The 23,646-nt window shown below is 38.0% G+C and overlaps 1 protein-coding gene across 1 annotated transcript in view; it reads left to right on the top strand.

The window, feature by feature from the left end:
* The window catches only part of RANBP3L (RAN binding protein 3 like), a 96,665-nt gene that overhangs the window by 36,716 nt on the left and 36,303 nt on the right, over window positions 1–23,646 (top strand). The window contains 8 exon segments of the mRNA XM_007953241.1: window positions 7,470–7,528; window positions 8,877–8,916; window positions 9,837–9,914; window positions 11,263–11,328; window positions 13,522–13,593; window positions 14,152–14,306; window positions 19,216–19,316; window positions 22,137–22,221. Coding sequence (XP_007951432.1) covers window positions 7,470–7,528; window positions 8,877–8,916; window positions 9,837–9,914; window positions 11,263–11,328; window positions 13,522–13,593; window positions 14,152–14,306; window positions 19,216–19,316; window positions 22,137–22,221 — 656 coding nt within the window.

Below are 23,646 nucleotides of genomic sequence, written 5' to 3'. Positions count from 1 at the left end.
TCCGTAGTGATACTGCCTCGGAAACCCAAGGAGGGGTCGCTATGAGTCGGGGCCGACTCGACGGCACATAACAACAACAACAACAACAAGTTAGTTAGCACTCATTCTCTTGCTTTCCAACTTCCAAAATTTTGTTCTTAGTATTTCTCTTCAGTTTTCCTTGCCTTTGTGGTATCTCATCCACCCCTATGAAACTCTCACACACACAAAAAAAATCCTTTATTATTGTTTTATTGTGTAGAAATACATGCACATGGTCAATCTACTTTGACAAATTTGAAAAAAATATGTTGTTGTTGTTGTTATGTGCCATCGAGTTGGACCAGACTCATAGCAACCCCTCCTTGGGCTTCTGAGGTGGTATCACTACAGAAGTAGATTGCCCAACCTTCCTTCCGAAGAGTGGTTAGTGGGTTTGGACTGTTAGCCTTCTGGTTAGCAGTAAAGGGCCTTAGGCACTATGCTACCAGAGGTGCCATTATTTTATGCTGAATTTTCCTTGGCATGGTGTTGTACTGTATATATCATACCTTTAAATCATGATACAGTGCAAGTGGAGTTGGATAGGATATATGTCGGTATGATGGAGGAGCTAAGACCAATTGTTTTGAAGGAGAGAGCATGGGATTTAATGAAAAGCTTTGCCACTTGTGGTATGAGCTTGAGCAAGTGACTTGACTGAGCCTCAGTTTCCTCATCTGTAATTGGTAGAAACCTCATTTATTCCACAAAATAATGAAAAGAATTAAATTAGACAAGATGATTGATAAAATTATTTTGTGCACATGTGCTGTGGAATTGAATTACAGGTGAAGTGAGACTGAATTATACAGATAGCAACTTTCCTGTATATAAGGTACTCACTTTGTGGGATGTATACCAATAAGCAGAATCACAATAAATAGAGAAAAGATTGAAGTTGTCAAAGATTTCATATTGCTTGTTTCCACAATCAACACTCATGGAAACAGCAATCAAGAAATCAGATGATGTATTGCACTGGGCAAATCTGCTGCAAAGGGTATCTTTGAAGTGCTATAGAGCAAAGATGTCTCTTTGAAGACTAAGGTCCACCTAACCCGAGCCATGGAATTTTCAATCTCATCATATGCATGTGAAAGCTCGACAATGAATAAGGAAGACCGAAGAAGAGTTGATGCTTTTGAGTCATGGTGTTGGAAGAGAATACTGCATGTACCATGGACTTCCAGAAGAATTAACAAATCTATCCTGGAAGAAGTGCAGCTGGAATGCTCCTTGTAAGCAAGAATGACCAGACTTCATCTCACCTACATTAGCTGCTACACGTCAGGACATTAGACAACGTGTAGCACTGGGCAGGTCAGCTGCAAATGAACTCTTTCAAGTGCTGAGGAGCAAGAATGTCTCCTTGAGGACTAAGGTGCACCTGACACAAGCCATGATATTCCCAATCACCTCATATGCATGTGAGAGCTGGGCAATGAATAAGGAAGACCAAAGAAGAGTTGATACTTTTGAGTGTCGTGCTGGCAAAGAATGCTGAAAGTATCATGGACTGCTGAAAGAAGTAACAGGTCTGTCCTGGAGGAAGTACAGCCGAAATGCTCCTTAGAAGTGACAATGGCCAGACTTGGTCTCACCTACTTTGGTCAAGTTGTCAGAAGGGACCATTCCCTGGAGAAGGATGTCATGCTTGTTAAGGTGGAGGGTCAACGAAAGAGGGGAAGGCCTTCAACAAGATGGATTGACACGGTGGCTGCGACAATGGGCTCAAGTATAGCAAGGATCATGGAGCTGGTGCAGCATCAGGTGGTGTTTCATTCTGCTGTGCATGGGGTCGCTATGAGTTGGGAACAACTCGACGGCACCTAACAACTAACAACAACTTTGGTCACTTATCAGAAAGGACCATTCCTTGGAGAAGGATATCTTGCTTGGAAAAGTGGAGGGAGGGTCAGTGAAAAGGGGAAGGGCCTCAAGGAGATGGATTGACACAGTGGCTGCAACAGTGGGCTCAGGTATAGCAAGGATTGTGAGACTGGTTCAGGACCAGGCAGTGTTTCATTCAGTTGCATACAGTATCACTATGGGTTGAAGCCACCTCAATGGCACCCAACAACAACAACAACATACCAATGTTTATTGCAGCATGATTCACAGTAGTCAAAAGGTAAAATCAATGAAAAGAGTTGAAATGTCCATCAACGAATGAATGGACAAACAAAATGTGGTTCCTACCATACAATGGAATATTGCATAATCATAAAGAGGAATGAAGTCCTCATGCCACAACATGGCTGAACATGGAGGACAGTGTGCTGAATAAAATAAGTCAGACACAAAAGAACAAATACCATGATGATATTACTGATGTGAGATAAGCATATAGAAACCAAAAGTAATTACAAGCTATCAGGGGCATGAGGAAGGGGAAAAGAGGGAGTTTTTGCTTAGTGTGCATTGATTATCTGTCAATGGTAGTACAGTAATTTGGAAAAAGACAGTGAGAATGGCTGCGCAATACAAAGAATGTAAACAATGTCACTGAATTATGGATCTAGAAATTGATGAATTGCTGTATATTTTGTATATATTCACATATTAAAAAAAGAGTGGGACAATGAATGTCTTCTCTTAATGAAGTATTTCAGGAAACAATAATGAATACAGGAATTTACTAAATGTTAAATGAATTTTAAAACAACCATAACATCAAAATCAACCCATAATTGTCAAAATTTTTCTTCTCCATCCCTTAATCTTCATTCCCTTTAACAGGAGATTATTTTAAACTGTTTTAATTTTTCCATTTCCCTCAAAAAATCATGGGTGCAAATTTTTTTTTAACAAAGGAGTAAAAGTTAACCTGGCCACCTTTCTTGTAGAATTTAGACTACCTTCTTGGTTAGATGCCTTGTTATCTCCCTTGGCCCCTTCTTTCTCTAATCCATTTCCACACAGCAAGCACAGAGCTCTTAGAAGACAAAATGCATGACTGAGGAAATCACTCTTCTGCTTAATATCCCTCCCATTTTTCTTGAAATAAAAACAAAACTCCAAGACACAGCCTAAAGGGCCTTGCACAGCTTTGGCATTATCTCCAGTCTCATCTTGCACCACACTTTCTTTTTTATTGTTGGAATTGCCATGCTCCAGCCTTTTTCAGACACTTTCCCCTTGCTCTTCCCTCTGCCATAGAATGCCTTCCTTCCCCTATTTTCCTGGCTAATGCCTACTTATCCAAAAGTCTGCCTAAATATCACTCCTGCTGAGAACACAAAATGATCCTCTAAAAAAGCCAGGCTGTGCTATTGGTCACCTTCTGAGAACTTGGTAGTTCTCTTTTGTAACCATTATCCCAATAGAATATTTAAGTTGTCAAGGACTTTATCTTATTTGGATCCACAATCAACATCCATGGAAGCAGCAGTCAAGGCATCAAATGACATATTGCATTGGGTGAATCTGTTACAAAAGACCTCTTAAAGTGTTAAAAAGCAAAGATGTCACTTTGAGGACTAAGGTATGCCTGACCCAAATCATAGTATTTTCAATTGTCTCATGAGCATGCAAAAGCTGAACAATGAATAAGGAAGACTGAAGAAGAATGAATGCCTTTGAATTATGGTGATGAAGAAGAAAACTGAATATAAGATGGACTGCCAGAATAAGGAACAAAAATGCCTTGAAAGAAGTACAGCCAGATTGCTCCTTAGAAACGAGGACGGCAATACCTCATCCTACACACTTTGGACATGGTGTGAGGAGGGACCAGTCCCTAGAGGACATCATGCTTGCTAAAGTAGAGGGTCAGCCAAAAAGAGGAAGACTCTCAGTGAGATGGATTGATGTAACGGCTGCAACATAGGCTCAAACATGGCAACAATTGTGAGGATGGTACAGGACCAGGCAGTGTTCCGTTTTGTTGTACACAGGGTTGCTATGCATCAGAAACAACTCAACAGCATTTAACAACATCTCAATTGAACTTAAATAATTGTATGGTTAACTGCTCAGTTTTGTCTCTCCTCCTCAATGTAAGCTCTATGAGGACAGGGACCATATCTGTTGTGTTTACTGCTTTACTACATAATACTTGTAAAACGCCTTGTATGTAATCACTCCTACTGAGTTGCTGAATGGATTGATTAATTATTGAATCTATTAGAAAGAAGAAGGATAAACTTTTAATATATAATTTTAAGGATTTTATTATTTTCAAATTTTGCTACTTGGTCAGGAAAGAATTCTGGTATGACCCAATGGTTTGGCCAATGCTTACTTCTGACTTTGTCTTTGGAACCAAGAGAGTTGTTGAACTAGTGTCTAAAACTGGACTTTCTATACTTCATCGCATGCCCTCGAAGTTACAAGTATACTTTGTGATTTCTTTCTTAATGCTTCCATTGATGATCCCTTTCACTCATTTTTATCTTGTGTGTTTTGATGGAGGGGAATGCAATATGTTATCTCTCTAACTTTAGGCCAAGTCATGCTGTTTTAGGGATGCCTGTTCCAAGTGCAGCTCAGAAGAGTCTCACACATTATTCTAATTCGTTAAGTATTCCATTGCACATTCACAAAGATTATTTAACTTTCAAAATCAATAGGGATCTCACGTCTTAAATCGAATTAAATTGCAGGAAAAGGAGTCTGTTCTGAGCAGGAAAAACACACGCACACAAAGAATTGAACTATAGTTTAACAAGAATGGGAATGTCAGTATGTTATTAAACTGTTTCTACTTTGGCTCACTTGGCTCCAGGGCCAAACAATGCCATAAGCACTTACATTAAAAAGTTTGTTTATTGCACTGAACTGGAAGAATGTACCCAAGTTAAAAAGAAGGCAGGGTTGGTCTGGAACATTTATGATTTGGTTATGGGATAAGATTGTAGGGGACTGGGGATCCCCTTTATGTCATATAAAAAATGTAATTATCTAGTAAATTCCTTGAAATTCCTCTACTAGAGCTTTATTGATTCATACAAGGATGGCAAATTCTCTCAAATTGTATGCCAGGGAAAGTATTGGTAATTACTAGAAACCATAATGATAAAAGTTCTGAAGTTATATTTGAGTTCAAGAAAGTATCGTAATCAGTTAGTAATGTCAGCTATGAGTTTTAGAATAGGACTTGTGGCATGCACATATTTAATCCACACAAACTCTGTGAGATAAGGACAGTTATAATCTTTTTCTTAAAAAAAAGTTCAGAAAACCAAGGTAAACAAATTAACTTGTGCAAAGTACATAGACAGAGCCCTGGTGGTACAGCGGTTAAGGCATTTGGTTCAAAACCCACCAGCCACTCCACAGAAGAAAGATGGAGCAGTCTGCTTCCATGAAAGATTTACAGCCTTGAAAACCCAATGCACAATGGAGGTCACTATATGTTGGTATTGACTCAATAGCAGAGGTTTTTGGTTTTTGGTTTATAGGCAGCTAGTAAAGTTTTTTTTTTTTTTTTTAATAGATAGCCAACTATTGGTGGGACTTAAATAATTGAATAATATTATTTATTTATATTTGTTAATATTTTAACACAGGCTATCTAACTCCAGAGCCCAAGCTCTTAACTACCATATAGTATTTCCTAAAAATTCTGGAGTATGGATATTTAAAGCTGCTATCATTCACTTACATGTTAGAGTGAATGACATTTTCCCTGTTGTCAATGTTGTTACATGCTGGTGAGAGAGTTCCAACTCATAGCTGCTCTGTGTACAATGGAATGAAACACTGCCCAGACCTGCACCAGCCTCACAATTGTTGCTATGTTTGAGCCCATTGTTTCAGCCACAGTGTCAATTTGTCTTGTTGGGGGTTGTCCTCTTTTTGACTGACCTTCTACTTTACCAAGCATGATATCCTTCTCCAGATACTGGTCCCTCCTGATAACAAGTCCAAAGTACATGTTGCCATCCTTGCTTCTAAGGAGCATTGTGGATGTACTTCTTCCAAGATAGATTTGTTAGTTCTTCTGTAGTATTTTTTACTTGCATGTGATATTTATGATATTTTTCAATAATTTCCACATTCGGTTGGATCATTTTTCTTGGAATAAGGACATATATCAATCTCTTCCAGTGGGTTGGCCATGTAACTATGCTCCAAATTTCTTGGCATAAATGAGTAAGCACCTCCAGTGCTGTATCTGTTTGTTGAAACATCTCAATGGGTATTTTGTCAATTCCTGGAGCCTTGTTTTTTGTTGATGCCCTCAATGAAGTTTAGGAGCTCTGGTGGCGTAGTGCCTAAGGCATTTGACTGCTAACCAGAAGGCTGGTGGTTCAAACCCAAAAGCCACTCCTCGGAAGGAAGACTGGGCAATCTGCTTCCGTAGAGATACCACCTTAGTAACTAAAGGAGGGGTTGCTATGAGTCGGATTTGACTCAATGGCAGTGAATTTGGTTTGGTTTTTTTTGGTCGGTGAAGCTTGAACTTCTTCCTTTAATACCAGTGTTTCTTGATCATATGCTATCTCCTAAAATGGTTGAACTGTCCTAATATGAGAGAAAATATAAAGATTGAGAAGGCTGCCAGGGCTAAAGATAAACTTTATCTACTTAAGTACATTATTTAAACAGATCTTTAATTTAAATTTTAAAAACATGATTTAGTATATTATTACTGTAGTCAATGAAACATGGATTATCTCTGGAGTGCTTTAAGGATGAGATGCAATACATCTATACCATTTATATCTTGACATACAACCTGAGTAAAATTCTCAGGTGAGACTTTTCACCATTTGAAGCTTTTTATTCTAAAAGTAAAGATGTTAATTACTATGATTTCATGAGATTCTAAAGTTAGATATTAGTTTCCTTTAAACATATAAAGTATCTTTTTTTAAAGAGGTAATCTCTCTAATTCTGGAAGAACTATATATCATCACTTTCCACAAGTATAAAAAAAAGCCCACTGTCATCAAGTCAATTCCAACTCGTAGTGGTAACCTTTTAGGACAGAGTAGAAGTGCCCCATAGAGTTTCCAAGGCTATAAATCTTTACGGAAGCAGAATGCCTCATCTTTTTCCTGTGGATCATCTGGTGGGTTCAAACGGCTGAACTTTTGTTTAGTAGCCAGATGCTTTAACCACTAAGCCACCAGAGGTCCTTCTCAAGTACATATTCCTGTAATTAACTGTTAAAATTGTGTAATTTATAGTATCCATGTAAAATAGCGGCACAGTGGTTAAAGCACTCGACCTCTAACCACAAGGTCAGCAGTTTGAACATGTGACAGTCTGCTTTCGTAAAGATTTACAGCCTTGGAAACCCTATGGGGCAATGCTACTCAGTCCAATAGGGTGGCTATGAGTTGGAATCCACTGGATGGCACTGAAGTTATGTAAAATAGTTTGGACTGTGCACAAAGGCAGGGAAAAATACAAAACAAAGATATATTCAAGAATTTTCAGTGGGCGCTAGAAATGTCAGAGTATACTTTGATTTCTTTTCTGTTCTTTCTCTTTTACAGAAAAAGCTGTCATAGCTCAGCCAATATTTGTTTTTGAAAAGAGAGAACAAGCTTTTAAGGTAAGATTGCACTGCCTTTGTTTGTTTGTTTGTTTTTACTTTAACAAAGGCAACTGTATTTCAAGAAGCAAACTATACTTAAAGATACTGCACAAGAAACTAACTATACTAAATAGACTTCAGTGTACTAGAAGATACTAAACATACACCAGATGTTTATCTTGTTCTTCACTTAGCAGAGTGCTGCCTCCAGAATATTTATACAGTAGGGATCCAGAGACCACAAAATGGCTGAAATAGGAGGTCAGAGGCCTTGTCTGGAAGCTATGGATAATACGTTGTTTTTACTAAAATTACATGTTTATGTGGGGTGATTTGGAAAGGGGAGGAACTGAAAGGGACTAGGAGTGCTGGAGCTTCTCATGGATCCCACCACTAACGTAGCAGAAAACTAGGTGAAAGTAAAGGTTCTCAATTGAGATATTTGATTCAAAAGGGATCTTAAAGACCCCATCTACTTTTTCAGCAGCATACTAACATCATCTACTTTGAAAGACGCACAATGAGATTAGTATTCTCACTTTAGCTTAAGTATGATTTTCTTGTTAATCATTCTTACTTATGCAAGTAATTCACTCCAGTGCCCACAAAACACACTAACTAACTAAAGGAAAATTCAAAATGCAAATTCTTGGTTTCTCAACTGAGGTTAAAAAAAAAAAAAAAGCAGATTCCTGAACCTTTCAGACCTTCAGCAGCCTGAGTGTCCTTCACTCAAAATCTGCATTTTCAAACAGGCTCTCACAAGTGATTCTCTCTGGTCACTGAAATATCTGGTAGTGTAGTGCCTAATGCATTTGACTGCTAACCAGAAGGCTGGTAGTTCAAACCCACCAGCCACTCTTCGGAAGGAAGGTTGGGCAATCTACTTCCATAGTGATACCTCCTCGGAAACCCAAGGAGGGGTTGCTGTGAGTCGGTTCCGACTCCACAGCACATAACAACAACATAGTTTAAGGTGCTCTGGTGGTCTGGTGCCGAAGGCATTTGATTGCTAACCAGAAGACTGGCAGTTCAAACCTACCAGCTGCTCCTTGGAAAGAAGATGGGGCAATGTACTTCCATAAAGATTTACCACCTTGGAAACCCAATAGGGGTTACTATGAGTTGGAATTGACTTGATGGCAATGGGTTTGGTTTCTTTTTGTGTGTTTTTTGGTACTACACATGACTTTTTCTTGAATCGCCTGCCTAATTGAATAAAGGTAGAGCCCCTTCATCCTGGCTGGGCTGAATAGAGCAGGCTCCTGAGAACTGTTGAAAAGCAGAAAGGAATTGTTACAAATCAGAAGGAAATCTGATGTGAAAAGAGCAGTTAGCTCTCATTGGCAGTTTTATTTCCTTTCAGAGACCTACAGAAGACACCCTGTATGAAGAAGCAGAACATGGTAATGATTTACATCTTGTATTTAAAAATCTATCTTTATTCCAAGAAAATAAGCAAGCAGAAGCATTTTGGTATGTGCTCACAGACTCTGTAAAACTAGCACTTAGTGGGTTTCCTTGTCTTTAAATACACAAGTAGTCTGGCTTTTATTTTGGAAGATGAAATGCCTGAGAACATGTATGTTAGTGACTAAAATTCCATGATTTTGCATTGGCTGTTCCTCAGACAGCTCACCAATAGTCTTCTCCTTAGACCCTCAAAATTAGTATGCAACTTTAGCAGAAGCCCCTCCCTTTTAATTGTTTCATACTAGTATGATATGCCTATTGATTTATAATCACCAAGTTATTAATCACAATACTTGAAATTATGTCTCAACAGTTAATATATTATCAAATGACGATCTCTGTAGACAAAGGAAGCTATATCTCCCCCAAGGAGCTCTGCTGGTGCAGTGGTTATAGTATTTGGCTCTTAACCAAAAAAGGTTGGCTGTTTGAACCCCCCAGCTGCTCCACAGGAGAAAGATGAGGCTGTCTGCTTCTGTAAAGATTTACAGCCTTGGAAATCCTATGAGGCAGTTCTAATCTATCCTGTAGGGTCACTTTGTGTCAGATTTGACTCAATGGTAGTGGATTTTTTAGTTTCTATATCCTCCTATATCATGGGGGGGGGGAAGCTCTGGTAGCATAGTGCCTAAGACACTTGACTGCTAACCAAAGGGCTGGCGGTTCAAACCCACCAGCCACTCTTCGGAAGGAAGGTTGAGCAATCTACTACCGTAGTGATACTGCTTTGGAAACCCAAGGAGGGATCACTATGAGTCGGGTCTGACTTGACGGCACATAACAACATATATCATGGGGGTAGGATAATGTGTTATTACAAGCAACTTTACCCTTCATATTGAATTTCTTACAGAATGTAATGGTTTTTCAAGAAAGCGTGTACGGACTTCATCTTTTACTATCCCTACAACAGATTCTCAGTCCCAAGGAGGTAGGTCTAGCCTTAACTGTTGACTGTTCACTGCTAATGATTACTGTGACTGTGAAACTTGTTATTGTTGTTGTTGTTATGTGCCGTCGAGTCATACCTGACTTATAGCGACCCCTCCTTGGGTTTCCGAGGCAGTATCACTACGGAAGTAGGATTGCCCAACCTTCCTTCCGAGGAGTGGCTGGTGGGTTTGAACCGCCAGTCGTCTGGTTAGCAGGCAAGTGTCTTAGGCACTGTGGCACTGTTGTTATGTTATGTGCCGTCGAGTCATACCCGACTCATAGCGACCCCTCCTTGGGTTTCCGAGGCAGTAGCACTACGGAAGTAGGATTGCCCAACCTTCCTTCCGAGGAGTGGCTGGTGGGTTTGAACTGCCAGCCGTCTGGTTAGCAGGCAAGTGTCTTAGCCACTATGCAAAAAAGACTAGAAAGACATATACCAAAATGTTAATAATGATTATCTTGAGTAATGAGATTACAAGTGCCCTGGGATCTCCTCTCTTGTATTTTGTTTTTTTCCAAAATTTCTGCATTGAGCATGTATTAGCTTTGTAATTAGGGGGAAATGATATTTTTAAAGTAAACATTAACTTAAGCAAATGGATCTCTGCTGTTAGGAATTGCATTGTGTCTCTCCAAGGTAAGTTGTAAATCCTTACTTCTGTGCCTGTGGTTATTATCCCATTGGGAATGTGTTGTCTTTCTTATGTTAATGAGACAGCATTAGTTTAGGATGTGTCTTAAATCAGTCTCTTTTGAGATATAAAAGAGATTAAACAACCTAGAGAGAGAAGCAGAGATGGGGTAAAATAGATGCCAAGCCACATAGAGATCTCTAAGAAACCAGGAAGCAGAAATTGAAGAGACAAGGACCTTCCCTCAGAGTCCACAGAGAAAGTGTTCTCCCACAGCTGGCACTCTGAATCCAGACTTGTAGCCTCCTGAACTGTGAGAAAGTCAATTTGTTTGTTAAAGTCATCCACTTGTGCTATTTCTGTTACAGCAACACTAGATAACTAAGACAATGTATTCTGAGAACTTCATCATACACCATGTTCCGGTGATTCCTTTTACAATGGTTCGCATTGTGCTTTGCCTTCTGGTCTAGCTATTCATACATGTCTGTCTCCTCCACTGTAAATTTCTTGGGGTCATCTTCATGCTTAATACACATGTGAACACTCATTAAATACTTATTGAATTCAATTGAAGTTGAATTCATAATCCTAATTAGAGGCATAGTATATTTTCCCCTGATAAAAATTAACCAGAAATTTTTCCAACTTAGTGACATAGAACAGTAAAAACCCTCACCTCCTTGTTGAGTTCAGTTTGCAATCTCCTTTAAGCATCGACCTTGTCCCAGAAGCAATGAAATCCTTCACTAACACCTACCTTCCCCCAGTCTGGGGCAGGTAACAAAGAACTTCCAGAGCCCCAGGCCCTATGCTCCGACTTTTCAAAAATCCATTCTCATTTATGAGTTCTCTTTCTCAGCTATTAGAAAATACTGACATTTTAGTGACAAATCAAATAGAGGCTACAACAAAATTTGCATGGAATAATACCTTATGAATTCTCACCCCACAAATCCAGATAGTGTATGTGTTTATTTTTGGTAGAAAGTTTGAATGTGGTGATGTTTCCTAGGATTTCATATTTATGATAGCATTGCTTTATATAAGATAGGCCTAGAAAAGAAGTAACTATTGTTTAAATCATTGTTCTGAAGTTCAGAATATGGTTCAATTTGAACTTTTCACTAATTAAAGCATTACTTCCTTTTTATTTGAAATTTGTAATACTTTCATAAGTAAAACTATTTTTATCATAATGAAATATTTGAAATGGTTGGAACTTTCTCCATATTTAAATTATGATACGTATTCTTGTGTTTTTCTTTCCACTGAAGAACTTTTTCCATAATAATAGACATAGCACGAACTATTCACTTCCTTTTATCTGACCCCCTTCTACCCAGAAACTATATTGTTTCCACACTAATAAATTCATATTCTTACTAAAAATTCCAATCATGATTGAGTGACAGTATGCTAAGCTTCTTTTAGACACAGAGCAGCCACTTCTTAGCTCAACACAAGTTACAGACATTAAGAGGAATAGGGGCCCTAACTCAGAGGCAAAGGCATACTGTCTTGTATTGTGCACAAAGCATGGGGATAATTTCAAGGTAACTGGATAAGTGCTTCATTTTAATTTAAAGAATCAGACCAAAAAAGGAAAAAAAGGAAATAAGAAATAAGGGATCATTGATAGAAGTAAGCACTATTCCAATTTACATTATGCAAAATATTAGGGTGCTGGAAAGGAAAAAAATAGTATAACTGGGTATGCACCATTCACTGCTGACTTTTGATAATAAAGATAAAAACCATTTACTAGAGAAATAATGATACATTCATAAATATATTTATAAATTGTTATTGTTGTTGTTATGTGCTGTTGAGCTAGACCTGACTCATAGCAACCCCTCCTTGGGTTTCCGAAGCAGTATCACTATAGAAGTAGATTGCCCAACCTTCCTTCTGAGGAGTGGCTGGTGGGTTTCAACCACCAGCCTTCTGATTAGTAGTCAAGTGCCTTAGGCCCTACACTACCAGAGCTCCTATTTACAAATTATACATTTATAAATATATTACTTTGAAAAAGCAATTCTTATTCTTGTCTCATTTCTATTAACCAACTGCCCAAAGGTAGCTATTTCAATAATTTGCAATTAAGAGGCAATCCCTTTGAAATGTATAAAACCAAAAAACCAAGCTCACTGTTACATTCCACCCACATAAGTCATAGAAAGATAACTTCTCATAACACTTGTCTTTGGGAGCTCTGGTGGCCTAGTGCCTAAGCCATTTATTTGACTGCTAACCAGAAGGCTGGCAGTTCAAACTCACCAGCCACTCCTCAGAAGGAAGGCTGGGCAATCTACTTCCGTAGTAATATCGCCTCGGAAACCCAAGGAGGGGTCGCTATGACTCAGATCTGACTCGATGGCTGTGTGTTGTTTGTTTTGAATACTTGTCTTCAAATACACATGTTAAGGAGGGATGGAGAATTTGTTACTAGTTTTATAGCATTCTTTATGAATCCACACAGAGGGTTCATTACCAATTCAGAATTGTAATCTGTAGAATTTCTTTCAGCACATTATTTCATGATTCTAAACAGACTTTTCTGTTAATGACCTAATTTTCACTTCTATTTCTGAGAGTAAACAGAACTATGTAGCAAAACTTATCTGGTAATCACACACTTTTAGCAGAGCCTCAGTTTTAATGCACTCTCTGTTAATTCCAACAGCGACGCCTACTGGTAATCTCGGAACCAAACTGTTAAATCCCATACCAAAAAAAAAAAAAACTAACTGCCTCTGAATTGGTTCTGATTCATAGCCACCCCTCCTTGGGTTTCCCAGACAGTATCTCTACGGAAGTAGATTGGCCAATTCTTCCTTTTGACGAGTGGCTGATGGATTTGAACTGCCAGCCTTCTAGTTAGCAAATGCCTTAGGCACTACGTTAAATCCCATATAATACAGAAATTGGCATTCATGCGTTTAAATTGTTTAAACATTTTTTTTCTTGCAGTGAAGAAAAACAGTGTTTTTATGTCATCAACTCTTGTACAAAGGAATGTTGATATAAACAATACAGAACAAGGTACATAGCTTCTTTCTATTATAAAATCTCAAAAATTTTCTATTTTACTATCTATATTTTAATCTGTGTGTAATGTGAGTGAATATGAGTGTTGAGGGTGTGGGAGTAGGCAGACAAATCATGAAGGAATATACTTGGTAATCCTGGTCCCATGGTCAAAATGAATAGTTCTTGGGTAAAAGCTATGTGGGGATTGAGGAATAGGCAATTCACTGGATATTTTGAATTTTGATTAGTTATATCAGCCCCTCATTTAATCATGATTTTAGAAACAAGCATTATGGAAGATAAAGGGAGCTCTGGTAGTGTAGTGCCTAAGGCACTTGACTGCTAACCAGAAGGCTTGTGGTTCAAACCCACCAGCCACTCTTCGGAAGGAAGGTGGGGCAATCTACTTCCATAGTGATACTGCACTGCCTTGGAAACCCAAGGAGGGGTAGCTATGAGTGGGGTCGAACTTGATGGCACATACAAACAACAACAACATGGAAGATAAAAGTAGGGAGGAAGAAGTATTTCAATGAAAATATACTGACCTGTTTATACTGTTCTTTTCAGGTCCTGTGAAACATTCTGAACATGTTCTAAGACCTGCTATTTTGCAGCCACCTCAAGTTCAAAGGTGTGAAAAAGTAAGAAAAACGTTTGGGCACAATGCACTGGAATCCTGAAAGACTAAAGAAAAAGCAAACGATAAGGGAAGAAAACTCCCTGTGGTAGGATTGACCTTAATCTCCCATCCTCCCTTTCCTAGATGTAAGGCCCACATCCCAGAATTATCTTATGGGAGAATAGGAGCAATGGAGTGGGCAGGGGCTCACAGTCAATAGCCAAAATTGGAATAGTGATTTTCTAAATCCCCAACTGGTCAACTTCATAGTTTGGCTTTGGCAGTTTAAGTCACACCAGGAATTCATTCTATGCTCATCTTCATGGATAACAAGAGCAGGGCACTTCCTAAACAGTGTAATTGGAAGGGCTTGAGAAGCCTCTGGAGACCTAAAAGAACCATGGTAGTGGCTAAATCACTTATTGTGGGTCTTTCTAAGGAGACATTCACTTTACCCAAACCATCTAGTTATGCGTTTAGGGATGTGGTATGGTTTTAGCTGTGGCACAGGCATTTTGGAGGAATGGAAGCCAGAATGGGTAGGTTTGAATTTGAAAGTAAGTACTCCAACAGTCATTTGTTTCCAGTGTAACTACTGAGGGCTGGTCACATAGTTTTGTTTGGTTTTCTCATATTGAATATAAGGACAGTAACACACAGAAGTATAAAAAAATTCAATTCAATGAAAATAAATCAGATTGGTATCAATCCTACCTTTAACACTTGTATGTTATTGGTTCTTTGGACAAGACACTCAATTTTCTCTTTTTATCTGTGATAAAAATTAACTCTGGCAGCATTTGCCAACATTTTTGTAATTCCTAACCTTTGCAAGATAAGATCTCATGAAACCCATTGTGAATTTTAAAAATCATTTCATCATTGCTGCATGATATGCGATAAGTGATTTTAAGTAAAACATGATTTAATTTCAGATAAGTATATTATTAAAGGTGTTTTTATTTAAGTATAATCTACTAGGGAGCTCTGGTAGTGTAGTGCCTAAGGCATTTGACTGCTAACCAGAGGCTGGTGGTTCAAACCCACTAGTCACTCCTCAGAAGGAAGACTGAGCAATCTACTTCCGCAGTGATACTGCCTTGGAAACCCAAGGAGGGGTCGCTATGAGTTGGGTCCAACTCAATGGCAGTGTGTTTGGTTTTGGTTTTTGGTATAATCTACTAATCATCACATATTACTGAAAGATACATTTTTACATTTATTCATTTAAGGAAATTTAAAATTTATTGTTTAATTTGTTTTAAATTATGTAAGGTAAGTATGATGTGTCGGCAAATTTCTAAAATGCTATTTATTATATTGCACTTGATTTTGTAACAGCATGTACTATAAAATGTAGATTAAAATTCTGATTACATGCTATGCCATCCAATTGAAAGAGTAATTATTTCTTTCTTGGCCTTATATTTGGCAATCTTGCATTGCATATTTTCAAAATCAAATTTATTAAATATTTATGTTTTATTCCTAAATGATAATGTAAGAGAGAAAATTTCAGGCTATTGTCTGCCAGCATTTCATCTTGAATGACTTACTGAGGGTATGAGTAGTCCTTATTCTCAATTAGTGAGATGCCCAGCATTGGATTTTCTGTTTAATGATGATCTTTGAAGATCCAGGAACATACTATATATAAAATGCTATGCCAGAATTCTGACCAAAAGAATACAATTTACAGATCTAGTGAAAGTTGTTTCTATGCAAATTTTGTAGAACCGTTTTTTTTTTTAATATTCCCTAATAACTCTGGTAGGGTAGGGCCTAAGGCATTTGACTGCTAACCAAAAGGCTGGTGGTTCCAACCCACCAGCCACTCCTTGGAAGGAAGGTTGGCCAATCTACTTCCATAGTGATACCACCTCAGAAACCCAAGGAGTCACTGTGAGTCGGGTCTGACTCGATGGCACATAACAACAACAACAAATAATTCATTATCTAAATTCAGTAAATTTTTATTCATCCTGTCATTAATCAACCATCAGTTGTTTTGTACAACTTTGAGTTGTGCCAAAGGGGCAGGGAGGCCACATCTTCTGACCTCCTTTAACCCCATAAGAGGAAGACAGAATCACCATGTGCCTCCCTCCAGCCCTTTCACCAACCCTGACACCAACTGTTCCTTCCTCAGTACTCACCACCTTTCTGCTGGGTTCAATAATTCACTGCAGTGGCCACACAGAACTCGCAGATTATGGGGTTTATTAGGAAAGCACCAGGCTACAATTCAAATTCAGGAAAAACACTCAGTCTCTCTCAGCCCGCTGTCTCTCTCAGCCACTTTCCCAGCAATGCGTGTCTCTTGGTGTCTCTCTCAGCAATGCATGCCTCTCAGCGTCTCTTTCTCAGCAGCACATGTCTCTCAGGAGTGCATTTCTTTCAGCAGCATGTCTTTCTCAGCCAGCAGTCAGAGAGACTTCTGCCTTCAGGAGGCCTCCTTTTGAGCCTGGCAGAGTGGCCAAACTAACCAATCATAACATCAGAATTCTAAGCATCTGAGAGACAGTGAACTTCCCAGAACATTGCTTTGTGCCACTCTCAACAGAAATACCCCAGGTTGATAACTTTAACAATAAGGAGCTCCTCAGTTGCTCACAGCAAATTCTACCATGGAGTTTACAAAGACTTATGGCTAGAAAAGCTATACCAGGTAATCTACTACACAGCAAGTTGTTTTTTATGACTCGAACAATAGATGCCTAATGAAAACTAGTTTGAGCCATGTAAGAGTAAGAACTACCATCCTGGCTGCAAGACAAATATCTGAGGACTGAGCTGTAAGCATGTACTTGGATCTTTGCTAACTATGGCACATATTATCCTAATATATATGTTTTTGAAGTGTGCAATTCAGTTAATCGCATCCACCATGTTGTGCTACCATTACTGCTATCCATTCCAGAAGTCTTACATCACTCCAAACAGAAATGCAGTATCTCCCTTCAGCAATAATTTTCATTGCCCCTCACCCATCTCTTGGTATCCACTGATGTTTTGTCTGAATGGGTTTACCTATTTTAGATATTTTATATAAGTGGTATCATACAATATTTGTCTTTTTGTGCCTGGCTTATTGTACTTAATGTAATGTTTTCAAGGTTCATACATGTGGTTGCATGTATCAGAACTCCATTTCTCTTTATGCCTGAATGATATTCCATTGCATGTATGTACTACATCATGTTTATCCATTCTTCTATTGATGGACCTTTTGGCTATTGTGAATAATTCTGCAGTGAGCATTAACATAAAATCTCTTTGTATATATTTGTCAGCTCTCAAACTACTGTTATAAAGGGTTAAATGTTCAAGATTATTTACACTAAATAAGAAGTGGAAACTGACCCCATCTGCCTTTAAAGACATAAACTCCTTTGCCAATCCCTGGTAGGGGAAATGAGGTGTTCACAAAACACTGGAAACATGAAACCATCATTTATAGAGTCCATTCCAGTTCTAAAATTCCTCACTCCTACATTTATGTATTAATGCAGATAATATGCACACCAGAGTGACTAAGGAAGCAGTTAAGTTTCTAGTCAGAAGTTTCAAGATGAAAAGCTGAATAGAGTCTCCTCTCATAGTGAGTGGCTGTGATGGTGAATAGTTCAGGGATGTCATTATTGTGAAAGTTAGCATTATTAAACCAGAAATGAGAGTTAATTCCATTTGGCTAAAAAGTTAAAAGTAATAAAAAATAACAAGATTTCTTAATATTGTTTTACTAAGGGAGCTCTGGTAGCATAGTGGCTAAGGCACTTGACTGCTAACCAGAAGGCTGGTGGTTCAAACCCACCATCCACTCCTTGGAAGGAAGATGGGGCAATCTACTTCTGTGGTGATACTGCCTTGGAAACCCAAGGAGGGGTCACTATGAGTTGGGTCCAACTCAACGGCACATAACAACAACAACAAACAACAAAGTATCTAGAGAGCTCTGGTGAACTAGTGCCTAAGGCATTTGATTGCTAAGCAGAAGGCTGGCAGTTCAAATCCACAAGCCACCCCTTGGAAGGAAGATTGGGCAATCTACTTCCATAGTGATACCACCTTGGAAACCCAAGGAGGAGTCACTGTGAGTAAGTATACAGTCCCATGTCAGACAGACATGGGCTCAAATGTCAGCTCCATTCCTGATTATATGTGAACTGGGCATGTTATTTAAGTACTTTGAATCAGTTTCCTCATCTGTGAAATGTGGGTAGAAGAAGTACAAAATCTATGAAGTTGTGAGGAATAGATGAGCTAATGTACATAAAGTACATATGGATGTACTTGAGCAGAGTAAGTTTCCAGTCATTCACAGTCAATTCTCCTAGAATACAACTGAGATGAATAATTACATTCTATTTCAATGATGAAGCAGCAAACACTGAACCATTGCTCCCAAAAGAAATACAGAGTTAGGGCCCTTGTCTCTGGTCACAAATTTTTTGTCAACCAACCATAACCTCATTTTCTGTATCTTTTGTGCTTAATGACACTTTACTTGATATATAACATTGATTGATTAGCATTGAATTGATAGCCAATAGCACTATAACTCATGGCTAAAGGAAGTTAATCTAATATACATATTTTCTCTATAAGGCACATCACACAGCCTTCTTGAGCTTTGGAAGATTAGACACCTCTTCAGCACGATACTTGGAGGCCACTTTGATCATAAAAATGTGAAAGAAAAGACACTAAGCAGACCATTAAAAAGACACTTGTTTACAACATGAGAGCTAAAACAAGAAGGCAGAGTGTCACCTTTTTTGACCCCAGATGGGAATGTATTTGATTCAAATTATTTTGCTGCTCTGCCCATGTCCACAAATGACCATAAAGTGCTGTGAGTGTTAATTGAGGTTAAAAATAAATTTTAGCTAGTACACAAATTACATACACTGAATCTTCAAATAATGAGGAGCAACTGTAACTATCATTTCTTACTCTGATGTTCCCATGGCAATTTAATTCAACTTTCTGATGGATTTTTTTTCTTTCAGATTTCTGAGAACTCCTATTTGCCATCTGAAAATTTACCAAGTGCCAGAATCTCAGTTCAGCTGTCTACTAACCAGCATTCTTTATGTATTACATCAGTAGGGTACGTTAATAATGAGGAAATGGAAGTGTTGTCTTTTCATTCTTGCTTTCTTTCATTATTAAAACATGCAGCGAAAATAATTTTTGCCAGTAGACACCACTTGTCTGTCAGCTTGTTGTACTGTGGTGGCTTGTATGTTGCTGTGATTTTGGAAGCTATGCCTCTAATATTTCAAATACCAGCAAGGTCATCCATGATAGACAGATTTCAGTGGAGCTTCCAGACTAAGACAGACTAGCAATAAGGACCTCACAATCTCCTTCTAAAAAAAACTGCGCACTAAAAACCTTATGGACAGCAGCAGAGCATTGATGTAGTGCCAGAAGATGAGCCCCTCAGGTTGGAAAAAACTCAGAATACAAATGGGGAAGAGCTGCCTCCTCAACATAGAGTCAACCTTCATGATAAGGAAGTAGTAAAGCCATCATTTGCTGATATGGCATGACTGAAAATTAGAAGAAACAGCTACAAATATCCATTAATAATCAGTACATGGAATATATGATGTACGAATCTTGGAAAATTAGAAGTCATGAAAAATGAAATGCAATGCATAAAGATCAATATCCTAGGAATTAGTGAGCTGAAATGCACTGGTGTTGCCCTTTTGAACTGGAAAATCATATGGTCTACTATGCTGGAAATGAAAAATTGAAGAGGAATGGCATCATATTCAGCATTAAAAAGAACATTTCAAGATCTAGCTTGAAGTACAATGTTGTCAGTGATAGGATAATATCCATATGCCTACAAAGAAGAGTAATTAATAAAACTGTTATTTAAATTTATACACTGAAAACTAATGCCAAAGATTAAGAAACAGAAGATATTTACCAACTTCTGCAGTCTAAAATTTATCAAATATGCAGTCAAGATGCATTCATAATTATTGGTGATTATAAAGCAAAAATTAGAAACAAAAAAGAAGTATCAGTAGTTGGAAAATATGGCCATGGTGGTGGAAACAATGCTGGAGATTACATGATAGAATTTTGCAAGACCAATGACCTATTCACCAGAAATACCATTATTTCAATATAAATGGCAACTATACACACAGACTGCACAGGATGGAATACACAGAATTAACTACATCTCTGGAAACAAACCATAGAGAAGCTCAATATCATCAATCAGAACAAGATGAAGGGCCCACTGCAGAACAGACCATAAATTGCTTATATGCAAGTTCATATTGAAGCTGCAGTAAATTAAAACAAATCCATGGGAGTCAAAGTATGACCTTGAATATATTCTACCTGAATTTAGAGAATACATTTGAAGCATTGAACACTACTAAGCAAAGACCAAATGATTTATAGGATGGTGTCAAGGACATAATACATGGAGAAAGCAAAAGGTCATTAAAAATAAATAAAGAAATGACCAAAATGGATGACAGAAGAGACTCTGAAACTTGCTCTGAACAAAGAGTAGCTAAAGCAAATGGAAGAAATGATGAAACAGAAGAGCTGAACAGAAGATTTCAAAGGGCTGCTTGAGAAGACAAAGTAAAATATTATAATGAAATGTGCAAAGGTAACCAGAGGGAAGAACATGCTTGGCATTTCTCAAGCTGAAAGAAATGAATAAAAAATTCAAACCTTGAGTTGCAATACTGAAGGATTCTATGTGTGAGATATAGAACAACACAAGAAGCATCAAGAGAGAGTGAAAATAAGGCTTCAGGAATTGACAATACCAAGTGAGATGTTTTAACAAAGGGATGTAATGCTGGAAGTGCTCACCTGTCTATGGCAAGGAATTTGGAAGACAACCTTACTTGCTGAAAGCAAAGAGGGTTGAAGCAATTGAAGGTAGTCTTCAGAACTGATTACACCTCAACATAAAGAAAACAAAGATCCTTTCAACTGGACTGATAAGCAAGACAGTAAGTGGAGAAAATATTGTAGTCGTCAAGTATTTCATTTTACTTGCATCTTCCATCAACGTCCATGGAAACACCAGTCTAGAAAACAATGTATTGCCTTGTGCAAATTCACTGCAAAAGACCTCTTTAAAGTGTTAAAAATCTAAGATGTAGTTTTGAAGACTAAGGTGCACCTGACTCAAACCATGGTATCTTCAATCACTTCATATGCAATCAAAAGCTGGACAATGAATAAGGAAGATCGAAAATTTGACACATTTGAATTATGATGGTGACAAAGAATACTGAATATATCATGAAGTGTTAGAAGAACAAACAAATCTGTCTTGGAAAAAGTGCAGGTAGAATGCTTCTTAGAAGTGAGTAGGGGAGACTTTGTCTCACGTACCTTGGACAGGTTATCAGGAGGGACCAGTCTCTCCAGAAGGACATCATGCTTGTTAAAGTAGAAGGTCAGTGAAAAATAGGAAGACCCTCAACGAGATGGATCTACAGGGTGGATGCAACAGTGGGCTCAAACATAGTGAGGATGGCACAGGAGCAGGTAATGTTTTGTTCTATTGTAAATGGGGTCACTGTAAGCTGGAACCAACTAAATGGGACCTAACAACAACAACATATTGGAAAAACAAGAAGGTAAGGGCTGGGCAGCACATCTGGTGATCACACAAAGAGTACAGTTCCAGGCACAAAACCTGTTTGGACTGGTCTCTATTAGTGCTGTCACAGTTGTGAAATATTTGGAATACCACCCCTGGTAGTACCAATCTTAATTTTTCCTCCATATATCATGAACTTCAAATAAACAAAAGTTAGCTGTGTTTTTCATACTTTACATAAATCTATGAATTCACATGATTATTTTACCATGATTTAAAATGGCTTTATCCATATTATTAAAATAGGAAATGCTTTTTTCTTTTCCTCAGATGTCAACTAAATGAAGATAAGTGCTCTTTGAAAAGCTGCAGTTCTGATTTTGTTTTTGGAGAAAATATGGTAGAAAGAGTTTTGGTAAGATTTTGGCAAATGATTCTATTATACAGAGGGCTATAATTTCACATTTCTGTGAGAAATTAACTTTTAAAATGTTAAAGTACGATATTTAACTCCTGGGTTCAAAGACACATGTTCTCTCTTTAACAGTAAAGAGTCTCTTGGGAAGTGTGTTCTAGCTGTTAGAATAATAGACAGGAACCCACAGAGAAAAGGAACTGTATAATTATAACATTATTATTGATATGAAATTTTAAATAGTTCTTTGACTTACATTATACCAAAAATACCCAAGGAAATCCCAGAGATGTCTGTAATAGTTAGATAAACTCAACTGCTAATGATGTCTTAATATAGATTTTCAATAGCATTTTTTCATTAACAACATAATCAGTTGCCAATTCATTCTCACTAGTTAACCACCACTCTTCCCTTCAAACTCTTACATTTGAAAATCATGTTTAAAGAGGGAAATCAGTGCTTTATTTATGTAGAGGAATATACTTGCCAAGTGGAAACCCCTAACTATTACTAACACTATGCTTAGTCAAGATTGTTAGAAACTCTACTGGTGTCATGGTTGAAAGCATTCAGATAATAACCAAAAGGTTGGTGATTCAAACCAACCAGCCCCTCCGTAGGAAAAAAATGAGGTAGTCTATGGGGCAGTTTTATTCTGTCCTATAGGGTCACTATGCGTTGGAATTGACTTGATAGCAGTGAGTTCTTGGTATTTTTAGTCAAGACTGAGCCCTCTCCTCCATGAGATAGTCACTGCTCTGTCCTCCACAGAGCTCTGATTTCTAGGACAGAACACATTCAACAATGAGGAACTATACAGCAAAGTGACAGCTGAGGAACAACTGTACCTATGGCTGCATCTTGCCCATCATCTTTTCATACCCATTCTACCTTTCACCCAGCCTCAGGATCAGGATCTTGGCTGACAGAAGTTCAAAGTGGCTAATTTGTCTTAGTGCTATCAGTTACACAAAGGCTAAAGAGATTTTAAAACTTTTGGAAGGGCTCAGACTAACACTCAGGAGGCCAGTTTATTTCAAGATTTTGAGGGCTTTCAGTCAGTCATTTTGAAGACCTAGTAGTAGATTAAGGTCAACTCCAGCAATGCTAGAGTTACTGATTCACATACTTGGATCTTAATCAGAATAGAGGAATTCCCAGGCTGGAATTCCAGGCAATATATTTAGGCTTAACTGCTTCATATTATTTATTAGTTGGCATTAGACTAGCCACAGCTTCTATAAAATGTCAGACACAAATAAGATGTTTCCAGACCTCATAGGATCAACTTCAAAACTGAATTCAATTTACCAAGTATGTGTTAAGTTCTTATGGTATATAAAGCACTGGTCTCAAGTTTGGATATATATTAGGAGCTGATGAGCCTTTTCTTTTTTTTTTCATTGAGTTTTTTTTTTTTTT

This window comes from Orycteropus afer, unplaced genomic scaffold (assembly GCF_000298275.1).
Source record: "Orycteropus afer afer isolate SDZICR_OR568_19922 unplaced genomic scaffold, OryAfe1.0 scaffold00378, whole genome shotgun sequence".
Taxonomy (NCBI): Eukaryota; Metazoa; Chordata; class Mammalia; order Tubulidentata; family Orycteropodidae; genus Orycteropus; species Orycteropus afer.
The sequence above is the reverse complement of the archived record's forward strand: the minus strand, read 5'-3'. Positions and strand labels throughout refer to the sequence as shown.